The sequence below is a fragment of the Anser cygnoides genome, chromosome 3, assembly GCF_040182565.1.
Source record: "Anser cygnoides isolate HZ-2024a breed goose chromosome 3, Taihu_goose_T2T_genome, whole genome shotgun sequence".
Classification (NCBI taxonomy): domain Eukaryota; kingdom Metazoa; phylum Chordata; class Aves; order Anseriformes; family Anatidae; genus Anser; species Anser cygnoides.
Window position 1 is genome coordinate 64,589,400 of NC_089875.1, and position 21,662 is coordinate 64,611,061.

General features: G+C 38.0%; 1 protein-coding gene across 4 annotated transcripts in view; it reads left to right on the forward strand.

The window, feature by feature from the left end:
* PTPRK (protein tyrosine phosphatase receptor type K) overlaps positions 1 to 21,662 on the forward strand; it is a 421,511-nt gene that overhangs the window by 132,868 nt on the left and 266,981 nt on the right. For all 4 annotated transcript variants that reach the window (XM_066994303.1, XM_066994304.1, XM_066994305.1 and 1 more), the window contains exon 3: positions 4,381 to 4,652. In XM_066994303.1, the coding sequence (XP_066850404.1) occupies positions 4,381 to 4,652 (272 nt within the window). The remainder of the gene's footprint in view (positions 1 to 4,380; positions 4,653 to 21,662) is intronic.

The window sequence follows — 21,662 nt, forward strand, 5'->3', positions numbered from 1 at the left end:
CAATCTTGTGGATTGAGGTAGAGAGTGAGAGATCACTTACTGGTTGCTGTCACAGGAAAAATAGACACAACTTGGGGCAAAATTTTATTTATTGCCACTTAAAATTGATTTAGATGGTGAGAAACAAAGGTAAAAACTAAAACATGGGGAATGGAGACTGCCGTCAGTCCATACCGCTGGGTCTCTGCTGCTCCTTCCTCCTTGCCCTGTTCCCCTGCCCCAGTGTGGAACGGATTTCTAAATATTTGGCTCTGACAGTTGCGCTGCACTCTCCTCAAAAATTTCAAATAAGGATTTAATTAATCTAAGGGTTTGTGAACATTTCCCTTGCTTACACTTTGCATTTCTGCCAAGTCCAATAATATCTTACTTTATAACTTGCGATCTCCTGTCCTATCATTATTTCTCTCTGTTTTCACATTAAATATCTGGGTAATTGTTCCCTGTTGCTTGAAGTGGTTTGCTGAGGTTCACTTCCCACCTCTTGCTTTTGTACCCTGCCAGTATTACCACTAATAATCATCCAAGATGTTAGTTAGCTATGCTAACTGGCCTCTTGGCTGTTTTGTCACTCTTTTATTAAATAAATTTATTAATTTAAAGCTTTTTTTTGGTAATAATACAGTATTATAAACTTGTTTCCTGTTTTTTTTTTTTTGAATGCAGTTATACACAAGCAATGAAATGTAGGCATAAATGTACATGTTGTCTGCAATAACTTTTATGTGAGAACAGATCATCTGCATGTATGTTTGATTGCGTGGTAGCATATGCTACCATCTGCATGTATGTTTGATTGCATATTATCTTTTAATTTTTTATTTTTTTAAAAATAGTTGTGTATATTTTGACGTTTATCAACATTCTTGTGCTCTGTAGCTAGTTATTTAAAATTTAAAGGAAAATCTCATGGTACTGGCACTATTTAATCCTATTACTTCATGTCTATAAATACTTTTAAAAATATTGTTTGTTTTGATAAGTGAAGGGGCAGTAGGTGTTAATTCTGTGAGGAGTTATTTTCCTAGGGATACATCCGCGTCATGATCCTTCTTCCAGAAGACATTGCTTTATAAAAGCAGTGTCTTGGTAGCGAAATACCTTTCAAGTTTAAAAGCATTATTGCTTGTTCTTATCAACACCAGACTATCTAAGTTTTTGCCGGACTTACAATTCTAAACCTTTTTGTTTGGAACATTATTCTTTCTGTAATTTCTATGATTCATATTATTTCTGTAATTTCTATTATTCATTACTCACTTATTTTAATGTATTGCTCAGCAATTTGTGTTACATACATATTATTATTATATATTAAATATTAAAGGAAGGCAGTGCTTTTTTTAACAAAACCCAACAATGTACAGAGTATCTAGGGCTTAAGTTTTGTCTAAGGCTTTTAAGTTCCAACTTAAGGTACTACAAGCTGGCATAAATAAGAAAAAAAAATTAAATCCTGTTTTTGTATATAGTATTCTTTACAAATAAAGAATGTCTTTCTTGGAGAAGGTGTAAGAAAATACTTCGTGTGTTTTTCAAAAATATAAATTTGAGGTGTGTTTTACTTTGGCACGGTCTTCCGATTTTCTTGGATTAGGTAGATGCCTGAGGAGGGAGTGAGGAGCACATTCATGAGGATAGCCTGGTAAGAAGTTTAAGAAGGGGAGGCAAGGGGAAGTAGTTTGCAAGATGCTGAACAGATGCTTTGGCTTCGTGACAAATGGTTTATGAATGCTGTCTGGAGCATTTCATGAAATGCTGTGGGACTAACACATGTAGATAGATATATGCAAATTTGCTTCTAAGTATTTTTAAATGATGAAGAATGAGGTTGGAGAAGTGGAGTATTATAAAATGTGTGTATATGCTAAAAAGTGTATGTTGCTGCCTCCAAAGATTATAGCAGATGAGTTTAGTATAGGAACAAGATCTTGAAATATTTCTAGTTCGTTTGTTATTTGGTTGTGATCTTATTTTCCTCCCAGTAGTTTTATCTTTATCTTGAGGTAAATTGAAAGAAATATTTCAAAAATTCTGCAAAATTTAATTCTTATATTCTGCTCCTTCATTTTCTCCCACAGATTCCCTTCAGAAAAAAAGTTGGAGGGTTTATCTGTTTCCTGCTCTTACTTTTTTTCTACACTTCTAAAGCTATTTGGTGCGGAAAAAAATATGTTGCTTTTTGTCTATTACTTAAAAATATTTGCAAGATAAATGTAACAAAGGCTAAGAGGCAATGTAGATGCCTGTATAGAATCAGTGCTAATGCTGCAGAAAGTATTCTTTGTAGTTTTTCACTGATCCTTTTCACTTTTCTAACTTGTTTAGAAAAAAAAAAAATCCCACAATTGCTGACACATAAGCTCCCCCTGCCAAATGCATAGTATTTATTCCAAATTTTGGAAAATAATATTCTGTATTGCGTCATTCATGAGTAATCTGGTGCTTATAAGAGCATATGTACTGAGGTAGAGATTACAAGCAGGCTTTCTCTAAGTAAGTTTATTCTAGAGTCAAGAGACATAATCAGTGCACACCATTGGATGTAGTTTAGAAACACTTTTCGGAACAGCTTGTGTGCAATTTTCAATTGATTTTAAAACATAATCATTAAAGATCTCTAACAGCAAACCTACATAGTGTAATATGATTCTTTTGTGTCTTTATAAATGAGAATTAATGATGAAGAGGTAGCAATGAAGAACTGATAGTCTGCCAAATTCTCTTTTAAAGAATAAATAAATCTTATAAAAGATTCTGCTTATAATTTTAAATACTAACTAGGTGCTTATGTTGCATTGTAGTAGTTCTCTTTAACATCCCCCTCCCCCTTTTTTCTTCTTGAAGATGAGTATTAAAAGATCCCAGCACTGTACTTTAATCAGAGCTGCTTTCATTCTGTAGCATTGCCTACTCTTTTGCTACATTTTTTTTAGCACAGAATTGCTTTACAGGGCAGTAAATTGTCATCTCATACAGATGATTTGATCCATACTCCTAAATTGTCATCATCTCCTGAGAAGATGAAAATTGTCAACAACTTTCATATTCATACATACAACTGTTTGGGTCGCCTGAGAACACAGTATTTCTTTGTTCCATAAAAATCGAAAGATGAAACTTCATGTACATAAATGTAGTAATTTATACAAATACGTACGTAAGAGAAGACTTTCAATCGATAGTATGCTCATTCATGTATATACTCACAGGACTCGTACGGGACTACTCCTTTGGACAAGTGCTTACTAATCTATGATTTTTTAAATTTAGTCTAGTTTTTGAACTATATTTTTGATGGATTTTAACTGAGTCTTCTTCAGGAGGAAGAGTTCTTTATAACAGTGCTCTTGAAGAAGTAAATAGAAGCAAAATATGATAACATGAACCTTCTGGAACCACTAAGCAAGACTGGCAAGGATTCATGTTGTATACTGAGCTGGATTTTCTCACCTGGTTGTAAAGGTGTGGCTGATGTGCAGTATCTCAGAAGCGTTGTTTTGTGGGGTTCATTTGCAAGATAGTACACTGGCATGAAGTTGTCGCTCTTGAAGAAATGAGGGTGCTATGGGGCTAGGATACTGTGAAACTGGCAGCCATCCACTTACTGTCCATACTACAGAACATCAGGACAAACCATTTCAGCATTATGTCCTGTATCAACTTCTTAAACATCTGATTTCCACTTTCCGCCTTTGTAGCTAGGCAGGCTCAGTTTGTTCTGTATTCTGTCTACTGGTAAAATAAACATACAAGATGGGATCTCTTCCAGCAATAGAAAACTCTGTTATCCTCTCGGACCCGCTGGCAAATGTAGCAACAAACCCAACTTTTCAGGACTTCAAATGCAGCTTGCTGTCCGAAGTGAGCCAGTTCAGTTGCTAGTAGATCCGAAAATCAAGTCTGCCTCCATTTCTGGGTGGAGGAAGATCTGGTAAAGCTGTGCTGAGAAATGTGGAACTTATTATTCCATACTCTTCGTTTTCAGGAAACCTGTGGAGCAAGTTGAGAGAATTTTGGCCTTGGTGACCTCAGAATAATGATGATCCTTTGCACCTCTCATGATTTTTATTCAGTCCATCTGTGATCCTATTCCCAATTATCTGATCCTAAAACAGGAGGAAGAAATGTTTGTAGTTGGAAGCACATACAGAGGCCTTCATAGATATGCTGTCTTCTGTAGATGCTGCTTCAGTGACATTTCTAGGCATTTTATAGCATGCTGAATTTCTTCCTTGAACTTTGAGATTTTGGAATATGAAAATATATGCATTCCATCCTTTTTTACAGTGAAAATCAGTTTCTTGGCATTTATATTCTTCCTTACTACTGTTTTATTTTTCCTTTTTATTTCTCCCTTCCCACTCCCCTCTTCTTTAGGATCGTATATGATAGTGATTTCCTCAGACCACGACCCTGGAGAAAAGACTCGGCTCCAGCTTCCAACAATGAAAGAAAACGATACTCACTGTATCGATTTCAGTTACCTTCTGTACAGCAAGAATGGAGCAAACCCAGGAACTCTGAACATCCTGGTGAGGGTGAACAAAGGCCCGCTGGCAAATCCCATCTGGAATGTCACCGGCTCTACTGGCAAAGACTGGCTTCGAGCAGAGTTGGCTGTCAGCACCTTCTGGCCCAACGAGTATCAGGTAGGCTTGCAATAAATTTTTACCTCTTCATAATGCTTACAGCTAGGTCCTGTACAATTTACATTCATTCTGGTCTGTTTTTTTGGAGTACTTTCCCAGTGTCCTTAAATATCGTGTTCCATTCTGAATAAATAAGTATTTGAGGATGGGAGATTCTTATAGGAAGTGATTATTCAAAGTTATCTGTTATTGTATAACAGGGAAAAATTAACAGGAACCAAGCCTCATTAAAAGAAATGGTGAGGTTAAAGTCCAGAAACATCAAAAATTATAAACTCCGAGAAATAAATTGCCTGTGCCACTATAATTTGTACCTGTCTTCCTTCCTCTTTTGGATATGCCTGTGTTACTGCGTCTAATTACATGACTGTAAACTGTTCTTTCCACATGACATTTGCTTCATTTGCTGTGCAGGCAGAACGGTGCTCACCTAATGAGCAGCTGCTCAGGACGTGTTTTGTCTCCTGTTTGCTTGCTATGGGACAAAACCACCTGCAGCGTAGCCCTGTTGTTTAGGGAGAAAAATAGTCTTGTTATTACTAGATGCTGTTATTTGATTTGTTTGATTAACCTGAGGAAGTACCCGCAGCTGTTTCACTCGGTGGGTATTTGATGTGAAGGATGAATCTCATACACAGGCATTTTTGTCCTGGCGTGCAAAAGGGGAAGAGTTGGATTAGGCATTATGTCATGGTTGTGCGCAGGGCTTACAGGGCCTTGTCCAAGGATGCTCCAGGACATTAGTGCTCTTGCAAGCAGGTCGGATATCCAGGCCAGTTACCATGTGAAGCAAAATGGCCTCTGTGTTCATGATTTTCTTGACTAGAGGTATTGTGGGAATGTTTCTTAAAAGGCCTTGTTTAAAATTCTTTGCGATTGCCCGTCATCAAAATAATTTCCATGAAAAACAAGCGTCGGTGCAATTGCTAGCAGCCTTACTTATAAGGTGAAGCCAGTGTTATTTATTAGCATTTTAAATTTTTCTTGAGTTTCTGTTTCTCTGGTTTTCATATTTTTATTTATAAAGCAATTTAATCTATCCGTGACATTGAAACTATGTGGAATTGGATTTAAAGATCTGAAACCTGGTTTCATAAAGCCTGGCTTCTGAGGAGGTGTTTTATTAACCCTTTTATGTTGCTAGAAAGTAGCTTTTGGTGTGCTTAAAATAACCAGGAGCCTTTTATAGCTGTATAGTAGTAATCAAGTATAGCAGCATTATATGCAGTAAATCAGGTTTCTGCTGACAGATGGCCAGGCTTGACAATGAGATTGGTGGTTGGGGCCTTATCTTAGCAACACGGCCATTTTTCACTTGCGTTATAGCTTTCACATTATCTCTTCATAGACTGTACTGAAATTCGTTCTTTTCCTTGCTCGGTCATCCAGCAGAATATTGAAATCATGTATAACATAGTTTATTTTTAAATTAAAAATAAATCTGGAGTAGGGCTGGAAAATTGTTAATGCAGCTTGCCATGATTTGTGACTGTATGACTCGTACAATTGTTTTTATAAACAGGAGGGGAAATATGCATGCTGCCTGTGCGTGCCTGCTTGTTCGCACAAAAAACAGGGTTGGTGTTTTTGTGGTTTTAAGTGGTCCTTTGAGGCCTCAGTCAACATCGCTTTTCACGGTTGTTTTTTTGTGTGTTAGTTTTGAGTTGAGTTATTCATCGGCATGGAAGTCTTTTTTCATTTGCCTCATAGGAGTTCTTTGCTATAGAGCTCCAGCTCATGATTTTGTCACTTTGATCTACCTGTTGGGCCATGAGTTTTGCTAGCACTGAAGGGAAATACGCAACGGTTTGTAAAACGAGATGGAAGAGGCTTTTTACTAGAAGGGAGACTGGATTCCTGCCTGTCCAAGCAAGGTCACTACTAAAGACGACTGTGGAGCAGAACTGTGCGAAGGTACTTGGGTCGTCAGGTCAGCTGCATTGTGATTGCCTTCACTTTTAACTGAGGGAAAAGCTCAGAGATTAGCAGGGGCTGAGCAGCATAGTTCACGTTACAAGGAAGCCTCATACAGTGAGCTGGAAGTTAGCAGGATGTCTGTGTAATAATACTAATATAATGCTGCAGCTCGGCTAATTATCTCCTTAAAAGCATTTCTATGCTCTTCTGTGCTGGTGCAGTTTTATTGCTTCCTGTTCAAAATGAGCACAGTGGTCTTGCATATCTCTGTTCAACAGTATAGATACAATTTAATATATTTTTAGATGGACTGAACGTTTCCTCTTACTTATGAAAATACCTCTTTTTTTAAAAAAAAGGAATCATTTACATCTTTTTTACTATATTATTAAGTATTTTTTTTTCTCTCTCTTTTTTTTTTTTTTTCTCCTCTTGAAATGCAATATGATTTATTACAATAGCTTTACTGGATCAGGCTGTATTTTTGTTTAGCTTTGTATCCTGTCCCTGACAGCAGATAACAGTAGAATTTTGTAGAAGAGTTCATCATCAGGACAAACTCATGGTCACACCTCCCCAGAATACACCTCTAGCCTTGAGCTAATTTGCGGTTCAAGAACTTGGAGCATAAGAAACAAGCTAGTCCCTTTGCAGACTTCTGTTAGTTCAGTGTTTTTTTTTTTCCTGTTTTTTTTTTTTTTTTTCCCACTGATTTAAGCTTCTAGTGTCTACAGTGTATATGACATGAAATTCTAATGGCAGTTACATGTTAGGACCATTCCTGTGGGCTTCTCCAAGCATGGGACCTGTAATTCTTCTGTTCTTGTATTTCGCACTCAGGAAATTTCTGCAGTCCTGTAATGATACGGTCTGTCTTCTCTCTCCTGCTAGAAGGCATCTGCATCTTTTATTCTGTTTGTTTAACGTGGGGATGAACTGTCAAGGAAAAGGGTTTGGTTAGAGAATCCCTTGGGACTGAAGACATGATTTGATTTTGATCCTTGTTAGTTCTGGAATCTTTTTTTTAATCGCTCTGTTGGAAATGCTCCACCTTTGACCTATCTAAGGTTTACTTCAAAGGAAAACTGTTTGAGGATTTCTGTCTTTTAAACTTTATAATTGTTTGGGAGATTTGTCTTTCTTTATTGTATGTTGGTTACTACTGTCACTCATTAGTTTATTTTAGTTAAAATGTTTATTCCTGTCTGGATGTGTTGTTTTGTCTAATGCTTCTGTTCCTTTCCCTAAGTTCTTTCCTGCTTTGCACAGTAAGGATTGTACAGCTGCTGAAGACTGTTGCTGCTTTTCTGCCTTTGTCACCATCATTTTCCATTTCTCTTCTCTTGCCACCTATGTCATCTTTTTTGATTTTTGTTCTAGTTGTTTTAAATGAAGGATGGGGTTGCTTTGTTTTGGTTTGTCTGCTTGAATGCTATTTTCCCTTGGTATTAATTTTTAATTTTTTTTTAATCTTCCCCAGCAAATTCCTGTTACTACTGTAGTGTCATGTCCTTGCTCAGTCACCAGTAAGGTCCAGTTTGCAATGTAAATCATGGATTTTCTGATTTTCCTTTTATATTGCCTCTGTCTTGATTTTAGTAACTTTTGACCAGAAATTGATAAGGAAACTTGACTCGGAACTACAAATCCCAAACTTGTTAAAAATGAATTATTTGATTTCTTTATGGATCTTTAAAACTTCATTATACAGTAATGGTTCTCTGCAGCTTAAAAATAGGCTAGCTAAGGTACCTTCTTGATAGTAGTGATGATTACACTTAGAAGTGTAGCTAGCAAACCAGAAATAATGAAATCATTACCAAGTTGATGTTGTTTTTATCAGTTCAGGAAGACTAATAATGATGCATGACCATTTAAAAGGTGTAGGAAAACTCTAGAAAGCCAAATCATCTTATTCCTGACTTGTGAATCCTTATTTGAATAATGAATATGTTATTATTTTAATATTGATGGTTTATAGGATTTATAAATGTTTAAATAGCTCAAAGATCTTGGAAAATTATTTTCCCTTACGATTTTAAGAGCTTTTGAAACAATAACAGAATTATAACAGGATGGCAGATTGACTGAATATTAACTAATGGTGTGTACATTCAGGCCATATGCTAGATAAGGTAAGAAACAGATTTCTTGTTAGATAAGAAAATTTGTTGTCTTTTTGGCTATTAGATCACTACTCTAAACTTACAGAGATGTGAGACTGTTGCCAAGCTGCATGTGGGAAAAGATTGGGAAAGCAGGGAATTTTATTTGGTTTGATCAGCTGATATGTCTGAAAGGAAGCAATGAGTGAATTGCTATTAGAAAGTACAGAAGTACAATCAATACAGCCTGTGTGAACTGCACAGAACTGAGTTACAGGCCAAGAAGAAACCCAAGCCTCGTGAACTCCTGCTTCCTATTTATAAGCTAGATCTCCTTGATTCTATACAGTCTCTAGCCTTGAAGCGATAAGTAGAATCAGGAAAATCCAAAGAAGTTCTTAAAGAAAGGAAAGCGTTCCAAAGTACTGATATTTTCAAAGGAATTAAATTTGGAATACAGAAAATGACTAAAAATAAAGACATTCTGGTTGAATAAAACTTGTAAACAGTGTAATTCTGTTGACTAAATAGAGGAGAACTTAATATGGGAAGTGTTGTATTTGAATATTTTAAGAAACACTGATAAGTAGCTAGGCAGTTCATGTTAAAGCTTGCTCTAAGTCTTGGATATTGAATTGCAAGACAGTGCAAGCCTTGTGGAAATCCCAGCACGAGCAAGAGTTCAGTGCCAGAGGAGCAGCGCTGTAGGCACGCATGAGAGGAATGCTCAAATAGGGTAAGTTTCTTTGGCCTACAAAAAGATGCAGTTCAGGGAAACATGATAAAGGTCTGCAAAACCAGGACTGCTGTGAAGAGGAATCCTCTTCTACTTCTAGAATTAAGGACTTTTCAGTCTGGTGGGGGAACCGGTCTGAAAACAGGTAAAGAGTGGCTCAGGCAGCAGGCTGTAGGCTGGTGGAAGCCTGCGTCAGGCATAGCTGTTGGGGATGCCAGATGAGTATGTAGGCTGAAGGAGACACTGAGCAAGTTCTCGGAAGAGATCTTTTAGAAATCAGTAATTATGCAAACAGGACCAGGAACTCTCATGAACTGAAATTAGCTGGAGGAGCAGAGGATGGTTTGTCGGAAACAAAAAGGTATTGTGTACTCTTGCCCTGTTTTTACCTTTCTACAGAGGCTTCCTTATGATCACTGTTAAAGAAGGAGTGTTGGGGTATGTAGACCTTTGGCCTGAACTGCTCAAAGGCATTGTTAAATTTCATACAAAGGACAAAGATGTTTTTTTTTTTTTTTTTTTCTTCTAAGTGTGGATGCACATTTAATTTCTTTCTGTATTCCTAGGCATACTAATTGTAAGTTTTATATTCTGTGGTTACCTAAACCAGTCTGGTTGTATTCTGTTAAAGTTTTTGCTCTGGTAGTAGAAATGAAAGCTCATTTCTTCTGCCGCTAGCAGACCTACACCCATTTCTCTTGGCTCCTTTCAATCTAACTTGGGCTAACAGATTTTTGTGGACTTTTTAAAATTGTAATTTAAAAACTGAGCCTCTTTAACAAAAGCTTATAAGCATTACAGCATACCCTCTGTCATGTCCTCATTTACTTTTGAGATTAGGACTTAGTCTTTGTGTTTTAAAGAACTGCATCCAGTGTTGTTGTTGGCCATGACTCAGGATGCTAGCTACTACTAAAGATTTATAGTATGACACCTAAACAGTATTTCAAAATGAATCAGTGGAAGCCATCTTATTATTTTTGATTAATACTGGCTCAATTAAAATGGCTTTTACAAGAGTAAATTAGAATTTAAAAATGAAATCTCAGAATTGTGATTCACACCATCAGAAGGCTCCAGGGAGACCTCATTAGTGCTTTTCAATACTTAAAGAAGACTTATAAAAAGATGGAGAGCAACTTTTTGCTTGGGCAGATAACGATAGGAAAGGAGAGAATAGTTTTAAACTGAAAGAGTGGAGATTTAGATTAGTTGTTAGGAGGAAATCCTTTACTCAGAAGGTGGTGAGGCCCTGGCACCCACCGTTGCCCAGAGAAGCTGTTCCTGGAGCCTCTTCTGGAGCCCTGTTCCTGGAAGTGTTCAAGACCGGATTAGATGGGGCTTTGAGCAACCTGGTCTGCTGGGAGGCATCTGTGCCTGTGGCTGTGGGGTTGGAACTGGACGGTCTCTAAGGTCCCTTCCAACCCAAGCTGTTCTATGATTCAGTAATACCTGTATGACTGAGTTTCACTCCTGAGAAATGTTATGGTAAGGTTTGTGTAAGGAAGTGAAAGTACTCACCTGAAACGGCAGCCAGATAGAAGCTAATCTCTCCATAGGAATGCCTTAAGGACCAAGATTGAGATTAAAATATGGGCACAACAAGCAGGGAAAAGGGAGAAGTCTGAGCTTTGGTGATGTGAGAAAGAGGGGTTCCATTTAAGACAATGAGCTGAGCTGGCACTGTCAGAGTTGTTGGTGGGAAGAGAAGGGCAGGGTATTAACGTATGAAGAAATCAATGTCAAGTCTCTTGACTGTTGATTGGCATCTGGGCCTTTAAATTTTGACATTGGAAGAGTCATAAAAGGTTATACTTTGCTACACTTACAGCTTCCAGAAAAAAATGTTTAAGTGATTTCAGTACCATTATCACTTACCTAAAGTACTGTGCAGTACATTTGATGCTGTTTACTTTGGAGTTACATTTGAATTTGTGGGGCAGCTGTTTTTAAGATATGCTCTTTATATAGCTTGGTCATATTTGTGCATGCTTTTTGACCTTCCACTTTCAAAATCACCAGAATGATTCTGAGAACAGGCTACTTCATTCATAAATTCACCTAGTATCAATCCATACATATGGTGAGTCCTTCCAATTCCTAAGCATTCTTGGAAATAAAATATGAATCATAACTTTTGTTTTGGGGAGCAGCTAGATTTTTTCTTCAAGCAGAGATTTAAAAATTGTTTAGTAAAATGTACTGGTAAAAAGCTGACTAACTTTATAATTATAGAAAACAGTTATTTTTTCTTTTTAACAGTTTCTTTCTGAAGCCTGCAACAGGTTGTGTTTGGTAGCTGGCGGAAATCGCTGAAATGCTTGTCAGAGAGGTGCATCATTCTTCAGCATTTCCTTCATGTAATTCCTTTGAGAATACTTTGTGCTTCTTTGGGTAACTGTCCATCAATTGTTTTGCTCCTAGTTTATTAATACACAATGAAATGGCTTATATGTCTGTTTCTGTCTTTCCTCAGATGTTTTCATCTGGTGAAAACACTATTAACTGTCATACCGCTTTATCATTATCACTAATGATGAAAAATTTGATCCCTTTGGAAATATTATCAAACACGAACAATGTTGCTTTCTTGTCAGAAATGCTTTGTAAACTGCTAAGTGTTCTCCTGACTGTTGCTTTCTAGATAACACTTAATCAAAAGAGTTTTTTTATTTTTGTTTTTTTTTTAAATACAGTTTATTGAAGAGTTACTCTGAGAAATGCATTTTGGTAGTGAACTTTCTTCCTGCTTCCCAAAGACTTGTTAATACAAACAAAACATTAGCTTATTTAACTGTTAGGATAAACATGCAAGTGTGTAAGCATATCTGTCAAATTTCTGTCTCGTTTCTTATGAGATGTTTATCAATTTGGTGAGGACAAAGAAAGATTAAGTTCCAGCAGAGTGATTACCAGCAAGACTGTAATAATTTAGTTCTGCAAATCACAAAGCACTTACAGCTCTCAAAGGACTTCTACAAAGTCTCATTCAGTCTCATTCCAGTCTTAAAACTGGAAAATTACAGCGTATGGAGTGAAAATGAACGTTGCTCAAAGAAGCTCCAACATGATTGAGTTGCCAACCTCCAGGTTTTGAGTCCTGTCAGAAATGTTGGAGGTTTCATTGAACCTCTTTAATTTTTCTTAAAAATGACGGTGCTAATGTGCTGGTTTTGACTCTCCTGTGGAATAAAAACAGCCATATATATATATATATATATATATGTAGTTATATATATATATATAATATATATTTCCCAATCCAAGGGTTATTTGTGAACCTAGAAGGTTTAGGTACTTTTAAACTGTCATGTGAGGATGTACATAATTACTACCTTCATGGATTTAATTTTGTTAGCCTCTTTGGGCTTTTGTGTCTGCTACACTAAAAGGACAAAACATGCTAAACTAGTGTCAAATTTTACAATTAGAAATAGAGATTATTGTTTATCATATAAAATTTGTCAACCTAGTCTAAATTGGTGACTCAAGTGTACTTCTCCACTGCAAACAGAGAAGACCCTGCCTCTGCAAAATGCAGAGACAGCTGTTCCAGAAGGGGGGAGAAGGAAAGACTTTTGCCACCTTGATTTTTACAAGCTAGATCATTTCGGCAATGATCTAGCTTTTCACAAATAGCATACTGCTCAAAGATTACTTCTTCCTTTTTTCTTTTTCCTGTTTAAGTTTTTCAAAGTCATCTTTTCTACTGCTTTGCTTTCTGTTACATTACATTCTGTGAGTGGCTTTCTTTTGTTCTGCCATGTTCTGGGTTTCCTTTGCTACCTTTATGATGTGAACTTCTTAAAACTAGTGTGGAAATGTCATACTTGAAGTGCTGGAGGAAGGAATTGTATGGCTGTACATACGAGGTGTAAAATTCTCTTTTTTCCCATTGAATAACCCCATTTCTGTAAGGCTGATGAGTGTTTTGACTTTTTTTTCACCGTTCCCTGCAGGATAGTTAATATCTTCAGGGCAAGATGACCAAAATATAGTGGATGCTTGGCATTTCCAAAGGCAAGGAAAGGATTTGGAAGTTAACGTGCTGTATGAGTTCCCAGTATAAATTGCCTTTAATTGCCTTAAAGTCTCAGGTAGAAAACCGTCTGCCTGTAAACTCAAGAAGACTTACTTTGAGATAAATATGTAATATTTTTAGCCAGTGCTTAATTTCTGATGAAATATATGTGACTATAACCTCACTGCTTTTCCATGAAACATTCTACTCATCAGCAAGGCGGTATGCAAATTTTATATTATCCTTGATTACCAAGATTACGAAAAGCCTGTGGCATTCCCCTTCCCGTCATACCGCAGGATCTGTCAGCCAGTGAAGAGTGAAACACACTATTGGTAATCACCTACCTTGGAGTGCCTGATTCAGTTTTTCAGAATTACAAAATTGACTTAAATCATCGTGTGTAAACAAAGAAGATCAGGATGGTTCTTTTTGTCAAGATTTTTCTTTTTTAGGGTTTTTGTCTGTGCTTGGAAGGCAAGAGTACTTTATATATAAGCAGCTGAAGTTTTGTCATCCTTCTAACAGTTTTTGGAAGATCCTAAAAAAAAGATTCTAAGAAAAATTGTGAATATCACAGCATCAGGCAGCTGGTGGTGATACATTCTCCCATCCTGCTCCTAAAAGATGTTTTTATTCATATGAAAAGTGAAATGAATGAAAGAGGTTATGGCAGAAATCAATGATATATGCTTGAAATAGATGGTTAGAGGAGAGCAGAAATTGGTAATACTTTATTTCATCATACAGGTTCTGAAAAGATTCAGAATAATGAATTGTGCTCTGCTAGGGGCTTGCAGGCTATGACTAAGTGAAAATAAATAAAAGGAAAAGGATAATAGTGCAGTGTTGAATCAGTACCAAAAGTCCCCTAAAATCTCTGAGATTCAAAAACTGGAACCAACTCACTCTCCAAATTGATGTTCCTTGAACAGACAGGGACTTTGGCTTAAAAATCTGAACTCATCACTGGTAAGATGTATTGTTGTTAGCTATTTTTTTGCTGTTTTTTTCCCCCCTAATAATGCTAATGTTGAAAAAAAAAATACCGAGAATTATGCAGCCCACTTACCTTTCTTTTTCTCCTTTTCTGACTTTTATTATTTAGGGCAAGATGAAATGCTCCAGGGGAAAATTGTTTTGAGTTTGTAACATTGTGTGCACAATGTGCTGTAGTTTTTTTTTTTCTTTTTTTTCTAATGCTAAGTGGTGAACAAGCCTGAGGCTGGGAGTAAAGTGCAAAGGTTTTCATCATCCAGAAAAGTATCTGATAGGAATCCTTTGTTGACTGATGATATGACCTCCTCATAGGGAAATAAATTCCTCACATCTTTTAGATTCACTCCACCCTGTGTGTAGTTCTGTTCTTTAGTTTAGACTTTGTTTGAGGTGACATTGACAAACTAACTGAGGTGGTTGCTCTGAAGGTAAAATTATTCAAAATTCAAATACAGGGGAAGAATTGGAGTCTCAATTTCTTTATGCTGAGATCGCACTCTAATCAATTATTCAAGGTCTGTGTATTTAAACAAACAAAGAAACAAACTGTTGTTGATTTTCCCCCCTTTGCATAAAATATATTACAAAGAATTTAAAGAGCACACCCTCTCACCCCTTTTCCTCTTGCCCCTTAATGCCAGAGTGAAGTAAATGATGCCCCTGTTCTAGATATTCTGAAGCACCATCTGGAATAGAATAATTTTCTGGCTATAAAGTAGATGATGGGAAGTTTGCAAGCTAATCGTTGCCCTGTGGGATGCGGGGCAATGGCGTGGTCAGGCAGCTAGCACTCTGGGCTCAGAGCCAGGAGCTGTCACATTGTAGTCCTTGCAGACATGTTATTTTGTTCTTTGAAAGATCTCTATCTGTCAGTTGTGCAGCTCCTTTGCTATTTTTTTTAAATATCTTTATGTGCAGCTCCCAGGTTTAAAGAATCGGTACAAGATTTGTTGGAGTGGATTACTAAAACAAAGTACCATGGCTTCCAAGAAGAAACCCAGTGTAATCCTGTAGGCCAGTCTGTTTTTTTGCCTGGTTTTGTGTGTCCTCAGGTTCTGATGAAGTCTTCTGCATGTGGTTCATGAGACCTTTACACATACAGTTGCTGGAATAGGGTCCTGTAGCTGGAAATCTTGCTTTTGAGTTGAGAGTTGCTGGCTGAGGTTTTGTTGGTACACGTGCCAGGATTACCCCATCTCTGCCTGCATCTCAGTCGGGTAACAACAAACGGAAACCTGACCACTGGCTCTTCCTCTGTGTCAAGCTTGGGACAGTACATTCGTGCTCAACATCTGCACAGCAGAGCTAAGGAGCAGCTTCCCCTTTGGCGGAGGGGCCAGGTGGTGCGGGCGTCCCTGCTAATTCATGCAGGTGCTGTACTCTTCAGTTGGTGTTGAAAGTTGAAAGAAAATAACTTTTGCCAATTCTCTTTTGTTGAACAGTGGATTTTATTGTATTATTTTTTTAATTGTGCTGCACAGATGTACATTCAGGGACTGAAATTTCAATGCTGAAGGTTTTTGGTTCTTCACATATAAGAGATGTAAGGCTGTCACCTGGAAGTAGTAGAGGTTTGCTGCTGTTTAAGGTGTGAAATCGTTTACAAGGAAGGGAAGCAAACGTATTCAATCTGAGTGATTTTATGATGAACCTTTAAAAAAAAAAATCCTTTAATGATAGCCTTCCCAGTGCGATTTTGAAGTACTGTTAGAGGAACCCAATATTAGGGAATTTGTGGTTGGCACTCAAATGGTGGTGTTCCTGATAGCATGTGTGGCAACTGATGACTGCCCTTTGGGCATGCGTTGTGCTCATGCGTGACTTTGATCATTAGTTGACTTGTTAGGACCAGATTTTCTTCAAAATTTACTGGCAAACTTAAAAATTGGATTTCATATGAAAATACAAAAAAAAAAAATCCCTCTAAGTTTGTGGATTTTAAGGCAGGAATGGAGGTAGGTGATCTTTCCTCTTTTATTTTTTTTTTTAATTTTTGTTTTGTTCTTCTATTTTTGTGAATTTAAAGGCACATTCTTTCATTCATGAGCAAAGCCCTACTTTGCCCCTTGTCTTCCCTACAATGGGTAGATGATTATGGTAAACTTTTTAACCTTCACAAAATGAATTAAGAAACAGTCGCAACCTGCACAAGTCTATTTGTTTTTTGTTTGATTGGTGTGTTGTGTTTTTTTGTTGTTGTTTTTGTTTTCTTGTTTTGTTACATTACCACATTACCTTTTGTACCGTTTAGAAGCGTACTTTTTTTTTGTCTGCATTGCTGACTGCTTTGCCTTTTTTTTCCTAACCTTTTCAGAGGTTTTACAGTTACAAAAAAAATTAATAAAAATTAGTTGCAGATAGTGATTTGCCATGAATTGCCATGTTGAACTCTGATGAATTGAACTTTGGCATTACTCTAATTCTGATTCCTTACCACATGGCCACTGTGCTATGTGTCTCGAGAAGAAGCCAAGGAGCAGCGGGGTTCTCCCTTCATCTCGGGGCAGGGCGGGCAGTGGCACTGGGGTCCTTGCTTCCACCTCCTTTCGCACCCCTGGTTTCAAGCACAGGGGCTGTGATGCTGCTTCTCTTCATGCCACTGCCCCTCTTCTTGCTTTCCCAGCTGCTGCTCTTGGAAAGGGTCTGGGGGAGATCGGTGCTGGTCTGCACTGTCACGGGTCCCTTCCTTGCTGTCTGATGACACATTTCCAGTGTGATATTTGGTTTTCTCCTTTGGCAGAGCAAATATATGCTGCCCTTTACGCACTACACTTGTACTTCTGAAGAATAAACAAACTGAAACAACAACAGGATTCTTGAACATATGAACATAGCATGTTGAACAAAAATTTCTCTTCTATATGAATGGAACTTTAAGCTATTTTGTAATATGTAAAAAACAAAAAAACAACAACAACAACAACAAAATGATGTTACCAATGTGGTGGTGTATTTATTGCTGCAGGTTAAGTTATCAAGCAACTTGCAATGCTTGATATGTCTGTATGTTAAAAAAGAATATTTCCTGTAATAGGGCTTGTCAGGAAACCTGTTACTTTTCTGTGTATCTTAACAGAGAAATCAAAGAACAAAGCTGAAACTCACTTGGTTGACATGTTTCTTTGTTAGTAAAAAATGGCACACTCCAGATTTGATGATGGATGTCCATGTCAAGGGGCTGTTTGTACATGAACATGGGTTTGCATGTGCCGCATTTTTTTCTGCTTTATTTCTTTGTAAGGATAAAAATGAACCTTAAAGTAAAACATCATCTTTGATCCTAGACTCAGTCATGAAACCTTAACACCATATATATTTGAACAATAAAAAGACATAAAGTTTAACAGCAGCTGTCTGGTCTTCCATAAAGAGCTGCAACATCAGATATACTTATCTTGGTAGCGTTGAATTCAGTCTGAATTACGTTGTCCAAGTGTTGATTTATTACTAACTTGTCCAAAGTATAATGTGTAGTATAACCAATATCTTCCAGAAAGCTGTGCGATTAGTTTCAGTTTTATGTCCCTCTTGATTCAAAAATCCTAGTGAAATAGAATGTGGCATGCATTTTAATACATTATTTGTTTACATATGTTAGATAAATATTGCATAGCGCTTTGAAACAGAAAAATGTGTTAAGTGGGTATTTTGTCACAACAAAGCAGTTAAACTAGGCTTGTACATTTTCTTTGGCTGCGGCTTTATAGACCCATCAGTTAGATTGAATATATTTGATTGAAGAACTGCCCCCAAAATTAGAAGGTATTTTTTCTTTTTCAAAATTGTAACAGTGGTTCTTTCATTTTCCAGAAACTTACATATTTTTTTTTTTTTTTTTTTTTTTTTACCTTCTGAAGGCTATTATGTGTGGTGAAACAGTACTGAAAAATGTGCATGCTTCAGGACCTAGTTGACTGTGGTCAGCTATATAAAGGAGAAGTCTGCTGAAATACAGATGTCTTCCTGTTTCTACTTCTAAAGTTAGAGAGCATGTGAGTTTGAGCGTATGTATTTTTTGCTCATTCTTAAAAAGGAGTAGCAGTATCAGTACAAGCAATAAGGGTAACTTTCGGTGAATCTGAAAAATGTCAGTGTAATCCAGGCACAGATATTCTTAATAACCACACAGAGGTTTATAATGTTACTCGAAAGTGAAGTCATGACGAAGGCAAGTAATTTTCTTCTCCAGTTTAATTACATTGTTAATTAAATTGGAAAAACTGGCTTGTCCATTTTTAAATCCACGCTGATTTTGCTACAGTAGGCCGAGGGTAGTGTTAAAACCGGTTCTGCAAGGGCTGTGCATGAGATTGCAAAGCAGTTTCTGGCTACAGAGCACCTCCAGTACAAGCTCTGCAGAAACTGCATTGGTTGCTTTATTTACCAGGCATTATTTGGCTAATGCGTTTTAAATCCTTGTATTTTAACAGTAATCTTTTCTGATAAGTTGGAGAAAAGTGCTTTGGGTTGGGCCAAGACGGGGCAAAGCACAGCACATGGAAAGACTTTTTAATTGTGCTGTTTTGCAAATATGTTTTGGTGGCACACCCAATAGAGGCAGTTTCTGCCGTCATCTCCCTGTTTTCTGGTTTGTTCCCCACTTTGTGCTTCATTCTGCCTTCTGGGAGGTAACGCACTCGTGGAGTTTTGAGGTGAACAGCAGTGGGGAATAGATCTAGATGAGAAATAGCTTTTAAGGTTTAAATTCAAACCCCCCCCCCTTTATTTTTCCCCTTTTATTGTCCTGGTGATACCAGTTGGTCAGTTGGCTGGCGCAGTGCCCAAGGAGGGCCATGGCACAAGTCACTGTAGGTCATGGCCGCTTATGCTGGCAAAACCAGAGCTGCTTCCAAATTCCCGGACCGTGGCACAGTGATTTGCGTGAGCCCACCTCTTCTATAGCTGCTCCTTGGCTTCCTCCCTGAGCAGGTTCTTGCTGCTATGGCAGGGAAAAAAATAATAATTGCAAACTCCCAAACCAAAACATTACTCAACTAAGTAGAAAAAATACATTGTTTGTGTGTGGAGCTGGTGAGATGGCTAGTTCTGCTGAGACGTGCGGTGATTCCCCGGCTGGGTGCGGGGCAGCGGGCAGGGCTGTGTAGGTGGGGCGGTGTGAGGACAGGGAGCCTGGGGCTCCGTGTGGCCAGCAGGGCTGCACTGCTCTGCCACTGGTGCCGTGACCTGTGCTCGCTGCACCAGAACGATCTGGAACTTGTGACGTGACGGTTCCCTCAGGAAGCCCTCCCTATTGATTTGCACCAGACCAAATGGCTTTATTTCCATTTTAGATTTGGGAGGTTGTTTTCTCAGGGGTGGCAGATATAAAAGCTTGTGCCAGGGCTGTTCAGAGGCTGTACTCGACAGGATTGCCTTAGGCAGGTGTCCAGTCTTTGTGTTCTGGGAGGGAAGTTTCTGAACCCGTAACAAACACAAACTGCTGCAAGGCCTTTTTCTCGGAAATTCGTGGAGGGAGACAGAGGTGATGAATTGCAGGGAAGGCTCCATGTGCAAGCACCAGCAGAGCACAAGCTGTCCGGCCTTGTTGGGTCAGCCCCAGGCCCCACAGGAGCCTTCGGGTTCATGGGCCCCGCTCACCCATGCAACCGGCATGTCCTGGAGAAGGCAATGGAGGGCATCTGGTCCAACCCCCCTCCTCAAGCAGGGACACCCAGAGCAGGTTGCTCAGGACCATGTCCGGGCAGCTTTTGAAGATCTCCAAGGAGGCTCCACAGCCTCTCTGGGCAACCTGTGTCGGTGCTCCGCCACCTGCACAGCAACGAAGTGATTCCTGGTGTTCAGAAAAACCTCCCGTGTTCCAGTTCCTGCCTATTGCCTGTTGTCCTGGCATGGGGCACCACTGAAAAGAGCCTGGCTTTATCTTCAATGCATCCTCACTTCAGGTATCTATAGACATTGATGAGATCTCACTGAGCCTCCTCTTCTCCCAGTGGAACAGTCACAGCTCTCTCAGCCTTTCCATTTAGGAAATTTAGTGCTCCAGTCTCTTCATCATCTTGGTGGCCCTTCACTGGACTCTCTCCAGTAGCTCCATATCTCTTGCACTGGGGAGCTCAGAACCGGACACAGACCTCTCCACTGATGGAGAATAAGCGGTGGTGGGGCATGGTGGTCTCATGGCTGCACTGGGCAGTGTGCAGAGAAGTTGGCATGAGGTACAGCTCAGCTTTTAAATGTTTTAAAAAAGGCTGTGAGAAGGGAGAGTAATTACCAGGTGACTGGAGCAGTAACAAGCAGAAGGAGAAGGCAGGGAGAACGTTATCACTTCAGTGACGGTAGTAGTAATGGGTAACAAACCCTTCTGGAGGCATTATTTAGCACCTAGTTAAATTGTCTCTGGAGCGCTGATAGATACAAGTGCACACATGCATATTTCTGGGGCACATTCTCAATTTATTTTTTGTAATAATTGTTAGTGATATTTGCTTTCAGAAAATATGTCAAAAAGAGAGTAAGATCTGCTTGCTTAAGTTTAGTCAATGTGTTTAGTATGCTTTCCCCTAAAATATGAAATCATGATTTATGCTATTTTTTAATCAGAACTAAAAATCAAGTACAATTTTCATAGAAAATGAAAAAATAGGTCAACTTCATATATATATAGGGAAGTTTAATAACTTGAACATTTTTGTTATATTCCATGTATTCCAGATGCAGAATGGGGGCAAATGCTTAATGCATATGAAGGTCACATAGGGAAAGTGTGTAGCTGCACATGGAACTTGTCTGTGTAAAAGCCTGAAGCTGAAACTGTTTTTCTTTAGCACTTCTCATAAAGTGTTAGATGAAACTAATGCTGAATATCTGAAAAATGATCCAAGAAATATTACCAGGCATTAAAACTGGACTTCCTTTTTTTCACTGGTGTCTTTTATAATTTAAAATCAGAATAGTTTATTAAAGAAAATAGCGTGGTTTGTGTTTAAGTTTAAAATATAGGTTCATTTGACTGCTTCACTTTTATTATTTCAATTACTGTAATTTAAAATGTAGTAAATTTTCATGGTGTACAAAGGAGCCTTATAGGAGATCTTAATTGCTTTTCTAAATTCTTTGGCTTCATATAAATATTGTGATTCTAATTGATATATAATTTTTACTAATGCTATTTAATGTAGAGGGTTTTTTTACAGGTGTTTCCTCTTTTAGTTTCACAGTGATGGTATTTAAGATATAATTAAAGTATACAATTTAAACATGTAGAAGTAGTT